The 6,321-nt window shown below is 49.1% G+C and overlaps 1 protein-coding gene across 1 annotated transcript; it reads left to right on the top strand.

Moving 5' to 3' along the window:
- Positions 1–834: 834 nt before the first annotated feature.
- On the top strand, positions 835–2,337 carry LOC115319722. Its single transcript, XM_042290102.1, has 2 exons — positions 835–1,596; positions 2,152–2,337. The coding sequence occupies exons 1-2, from the start codon at positions 835–837 to the stop codon at positions 2,335–2,337; spliced, it is 948 nt and encodes a 315-aa protein (XP_042146036.1).
- The last annotated feature ends 3,984 nt before the right edge of the window (positions 2,338–6,321 follow it).

The raw sequence follows: 6,321 nt of genomic DNA, 5'->3' as shown, positions 1-6,321 counted from the left end.
CCAGTTCTTCCTTGTCGAAAGTGCGACAGTGCGAACAATTGCAGAAAGAACCATCGAGAAAAATCGGTAGATTGCGAGAATGGTGTGGTGTACGAGATACCACTGGAATGCGGGTTTAAGTATGTAGGACAAACATCACGATGCATCAAGGACAGATTAAGTGAACACAAAAGAAACGTGAAGAACAATGCACCGAACTCAGAAATCGCAAAACATGTCAACGAATGTAACAACTGCACTGCTATTTGGTCGGAGACAGAAATCATTCACAAGGAGAGGAATGATACAAAAAGGCTAGTAAGGGAGACGGTGCGAATAAAGTCTTTAGGTAATTGCATAAGCCAGGCGTCGCTACAGTTCGGTAAAAATTCCAAAAGTTTTTTAAAAATATAGTTATATTTATGTGTATATATATATGTATATATATATGTATATATATATATATATATATATTATTACAGAGCTCATGAGATGCCTAGAGAAGAGGAGGTAGAGGATCGCCAGCGGGCTCGCAGCAAGGGATTCAATCCTCTGTCTACCGCCATTACCCAGCTATAAATAAATCATCATCGTTTTCACCGTAACATTCTTTGGTGGAGGTGCGGACCCATCCCCGACCTGGACCTTCGCAGCAGGAGTCTTCCGCCCGCATCCAACATGACTCCACCTAGAGCGACACCACCCGAAGGCGCTCCACCTACGCCCCCGCCACCCTTAGTCCTCACAAAGCCTCGGGACCCCGGACCTTTTACCGGCACAGGCGACCAGGAAATAGAAGACTGGATCGACCTCTATGAAAGAGTAAGCTTGCATAACCGATGGGACAATACCATCATGCTCGCGAACATTATTTTTTATTTGCGAGACACCGCCCGGACATGGTTCGAAACGCATGAGGAAGAGATAACCTCTTGGGAACTCTGTAAGTCCAAACTTCAAGACCTTTTTGGACGTCCCACCGGGCGTAAGCTGTCTGCGAAGCGTAAGCTGGGTTCCCGCGTACAAACATCTACAGAGTCATATGTCACCTATATACAAGACGTCATCTCTCTCTGCCGCAAGGCTAACCCTGAGATGTCAGATACTGACCGCATCGAGCACATCCTAAAAGGCATAGCAGACGATGCCTTCCAGCTGCTTGTAATCAAAGACTGCTCGACGGTCGACGAGGTCATCAAGGAGTGCCGCCGGTTCGAAGCTGCTAAAACACGAAGGATAGCACACAAATTCAACCGCTTGCCCAACACACCAGCAACATCATCTTGCGAAGACACAGATGCCAGTTCGGTACAGATTACCAAAATCGTACGCCGAGAGCTGGAAGCAATGATGCCTAGTGAGGGTTCCTCTCGCCCTTCCGAGTCGCCGAACGTAACAGTATCAATAGCTGCTGTTCAAAGTGTCGTCAGGAAGGAAATGGAGAAGCTCTGCGCTTCTTCATGCCCCCGCTTCCAACCCACCGCTGACCATCATATTTCTGATCATTGCCCCTGCGAACCTCCAACTGCAGCGACAGTCTTCAGACCGCCCCAACGTCGGGACCCAGCCGCATGGAGAACACCCGACAATCGGCCAATTTGTTTCCACTGCAACGTGGTTGGTCATGTCGCCCGCTATTGCCGCAACCCATGGAGCAACCAGCAGCCCAGGTTTCCATTTTCCAGCTCCAGTCAACCTTACAGGGGAAGCTTCTCGCCATCTCCCGGGCACCCCGCGAATGAACAAGTATATTATCGCTCGTCACGCAACAATCGTTCGCCATCGCCGCGCCGTCGCCAGTCGCTATCTCCAGTCATCCGCCGCCAACTGTCGCCGTCCCATGACCTTCGACCTTCGGAAAACTAACCAATGCAGCTTCAAGAGGTGAGGCTGCATTAGAGTCCCCAGCCCAAAATCCTCCTCGAAGCATCGCCGCTATAGCCAAGAATCGACTGCTGATCGACATTGACGGTATTAGCACATTTGCCCTTGTTGATACCGGAGCCGCTATTTCCATCATGCGCGAAGACCTCAGACGACGCTTACGAAAAGTTCTGACGCCACCTGACACAAAAATTCTGCGCGGTGCTGACGGCGGCGCAATCTCTCCTCATGGTATGTGCGGTGCTCGCATAACCCTTCATCACAAGACCGCATTTGTTCTTTTTACAGTCCTTAGAAGCTGTCCTCACGAAACCATCCTTGGTTGGGACTTTCTGGCCACTCACTCTGCTCTCATTGACTGCGCTAAAGGCGAAATTTAACTCGATGCTACAGAGGCCTGCGGTGTCTCAGACCCCATTGGAGCAACGCTGTGCTGTCTTGAAACATCACGCATACCGCCATTGTCGGCTGTAGCGATCAATGTCACAACCGCTCAATCAATCCAGGACGGTGACTACATAATCTCACCTATTGTGAACATATTGCTTGAAAAACAACTCGCTGTACCACACTGCATTGCAGCCATCCAGAATGGTGCCACCGATATATGGGTGCTTAATATCACTCGCAGTCCACAAATTCTCCCCAAAGGTATGACAATTGCGCGCAGCTTCCCGACTCTTGACTCCACCGTCGCCGTCATTGCTGAAGAAGTTCTGCCACCCAAACCTCCTCAACCACTCTCGGAGACTGACCTTGCCTATATTTCCACCATGATTGACCCAACTTTGAACAGAGACGAAGCACGGCAACTCCACAGCGTACTTTGCAAGTACCATACTATATTTGACCTTACAAGCCGCCCTCTCGGTCAGACAACTGAAGTTACTCATCGAATCAACACCGGCTCCGAACCTCCCATCCACCATCGTCCCTACAGGGTGTCACCAAGCGAACGGCGCGCTATTCAACAGGAAGTTGACAAAATGCTGTCGCGAAACATTGTCCAACCCTCGTCCAGCCCCTGGTCCTCTCCTGTTGTTTTAGTAAAAAAAGAAGGACGGCTCATGGCGTTTTTGCGTCGATTATCGTAGGTTAAATAAGATCACGAAAAAAGATGTATATCCTCTGCCACGCATCGACGACACTCTCGATTGCCTACAGGGAGCGGAATATTTCTCATGCATTGATCTTCGCGCCGGCTACTGGCAGATTAACGTTGATGAAGCCGACCGTGAGAAAACGGCATTCATTACGCCCGACGGACTTTTTGAATTCAAGGTCATGCCCTTTGGCCTGTGTAACGCACCCGCAACGTTCGAAAGAATGATGGACCGCCTACTCAAGGGACTAAAATGGGTCACTTGCTTGTGCTATCTTGACGACGTCATCATCTTCTCTGACACCTTCCCAAAACATCTTGACCGTTTGACCCAAGTGCTTGCAGTCTTTCAACAAGCTGGACTACAACTAAATTCAGCTAAATGCCGGTTCGGTAGTCAACAAATTAAAGTCCTAGGACATCTCGTGGACAAACATGGTGTTCTACCCGACCCTGAAAAAATTAAGGCTGTCAAAGATTTCCCCACGCCTCTTTCTTCAAAAGACGTAAGGAGCTTTTTAGGGCTTTGCTCCTACTTCCGACGCTTTATCAGAGACTTCGCACACATAGCACTCCCACTGACATCTCTCCTGAAAAAAAATCAAGTTTTCGAGTGGAAGGATCCTCATCAGATTTCTTTTGCCCATCTGAAAGATGCTTTGACCTCCAGCCCCATTCTCGGCCATTTCGATGACACGGCGCCCACTGAAATTCGCACTGACGCCAGTGGTCACGGTATTGGAGCAGTTCTCGCACAACATCAGTTCGGAAACGAAACGGTAATTGCTTACGCTAGTCGACTACTTTCACCGGCTGAGCGGAATTACACCATTTCCGAGAAAGAATGCCTTGCAGTGGTGTGGTCGGTCTCCAAATTTCGACCATACCTTTTTGGACGTCCCTTCCGTGTCATCACTGATCACCATGCCCTTTGTTGGCTTTCGTCATTAAAAGATCCCATTGGTCGCCTTGGACGCTGGTCTCTCCGCCTTCAAGAATATGATTTCACCATCGTATATAAATCAGGAAAGATGCACCAGGACGCTGACTGTTTGTCTCGTTACCCGGTAAGTCCAGCTAACTACAACACCGATTCAACTGAACTCCCAGTTCTGCCGATATCAGAGCTCCTCAACCTCGCTCACGAACAGCGTCGTGGTCCAGCTCTGAAGCTTCTTATAAGACGCCTCTCAGCTGATGCAAACCAGCCGTCCTCGGGACTCTTTCGTATCCGCGACAACATTCTATACCGCCAGAATTTCAGACCCGAAGGATTACCATGGCTTGTCGTGATTCCTAAACACCTACAGGCCATAGTTCTTCACGAACTACACGACGCACCTTCCTCAGGTCACCTGGGTATCCTTCGCACTTACGGAAAGGTTAAGGAACGTTTTTACTGGCCGTACATGTACCGAACTGTAAAGAGGTATGTCTCTTCATGTGACCTTTGTCAACGTCGGAAGAAACAAACCATCAGGCCATCAGGGCTCCTTCAACCACTCCGCCCTCCGATCAGCCCATTTGATCGTCTAGGGATTGACTTCCTCGGACCATTCCCTTCGTCACGCTCTGAAAACCGCTGGATTGCAGTAGCAATTGACCACACCACTCGTTATGCAGTCACACGCGCTCTCCCAACCAGTACTGCTGTCGACCTGGCCCAGTTTCTTTTGGAGGACGTCATATTAAAATATGGCGCACCGCGAGAACTTCTTAGTGACCGTGGACGCTCCTTTCTGTCACGCGTTGTGTCTGAAGTACTGCAGGCCTGCTCGATCCGCCATCAAGTGACGACCGCTTACCACCCACAAACCAATGGGCTCACTGAGCGGCTGAACCGAACGTTATCCGACATGCTGTCAATGTACGTGTCGTCAAATCACAGAAATTGGGATGATGCACTGCCATACGTCACTTTTGCATATAATTCATCCCGCCACGACACTACTGGTTTCACACCTTTTTTTCTCCTCTTCGGCCGTGAACCACCATTAATGCTTGACTCCCTCCTTCCACCCCAACCAGACGCTTCCCTCACCGAATTTACATCCGATGCCATAAGTCGGGCTGAAGAAGCTCGTCAATTAGCTCGCATACGCACGCTTGACTCACAAGAACGCCAGTGTGCCCGCTACGATAGCTCTCATCGACACATCCAATACTCTCCTGGTGACCTTGTATTGCTGTGGACACCGCAACGTCATGTCGGACTTGCTGACAAACTTCTCCACCGCTATACAGGACCTTACCGGATACATCACCAGTTGAGCGACGTTACATATGTCATTGAACCCCTCGAGCAACAAAATGACAGACGTCGCAGGGAAAGGGACACAGTGCACGTGCTACGGCTCAAGCCATATATCCTCCCAACGACCACGTAGCTCAACGACGAGACGTCGTGGCTTCTTGGAGGGGGGGTAATATTACAGAGCTCATGAGATGCCTAGAGAAGAGGAGGTAGAGGATCGCCAGCGGGCTCGCAGCAAGGGATTCAATCCTCTGTCTACCGCCATTACCCAGCTATAAATAAATCATCATCGTTTTCACCGTAACAATATTTTTTTTTTTTTTGGGTGGACAGAGGGAAGCTGTACTGTTCAACTTTGCACCGTTTTACGTTAAGTGCGTGTCATCCTTTCGTCGAGGAGGAAAGGAAAAGAATTTAAGTAAAAAAAATAAAAAAAAAAAAGTTGTTTTTTTGTATGTGTTTGTGGATCCTTGTTACTTTGGAAGAGGTAATGGTCCTTTTGTTATATTTTGGGGGAGATTGCTGAGTTATCTTTGTGAATCGGCATGAAGGCCGTCCATAGCGCTAGTTTGGAATTACAGGGTTTGGCGTTTGGACTGTTTAGAGGTTGTCCCTTTGTGTTGGTAGTGACTGTCTGGAGGGTTTGGCGGTTGAACTGGTTAGAGTTGCCCCTTTGTGTTGGTGGTGGGCTGTTTGTGGACTATATAAGGAGGAGGACTGAATAAACCTGGTAGCTGAGTTTGAGACGTCCTGTCCCGTTCTGTTTCTTCGACTTTTATGTTTTTCTACCCCAGTCTCAGGTATATTCAACATGGTTAACATCCACCAGCTCGCCTGCACCCTTACTATTGTATCTCGAAAATAATCCCTGGAGAAGGGGAACAAGAGGGACAAAGGACAAACACAAATTGCACTTCTTGTACTCAACAACCGTAGAACTCAAGTAGTACTCCAGGGCCCGTTTGCTCGAAGCACTAACCGCGGCTAAAGTTAGCCGCAGTACCTAGGAGGGGATTTTGAGATCACGTGACTGGCTCGGTAGGGATGCGGGGAAACATGGCGGTGCCCCAGTGAGTGAGCGCCGCTCGCTTTGGAACTAATA

The sequence above is a fragment of the Ixodes scapularis genome, unplaced genomic scaffold, assembly GCF_016920785.2.
Source record: "Ixodes scapularis isolate PalLabHiFi unplaced genomic scaffold, ASM1692078v2 PGA_scaffold1__304_contigs__length_218370807, whole genome shotgun sequence".
Classification (NCBI taxonomy): domain Eukaryota; kingdom Metazoa; phylum Arthropoda; class Arachnida; order Ixodida; family Ixodidae; genus Ixodes; species Ixodes scapularis.
The sequence above is the reverse complement of the archived record's forward strand: the minus strand, read 5'-3'. Positions and strand labels throughout refer to the sequence as shown.

Coding starts and splice junctions, on each gene's coding strand:
- LOC115319722 (XM_042290102.1), top strand. CDS start 835: ATGCTCGCGAACATTATTTTTTATTTGCGAGACACCGCCCGGACATGG. Junction 1,597..2,151: donor TTTGTTTCCACTGCAACGTG/GTTGGTCATGTC, acceptor TTCTTTTTACAG/TCCTTAGAAGCTGTCCTCAC.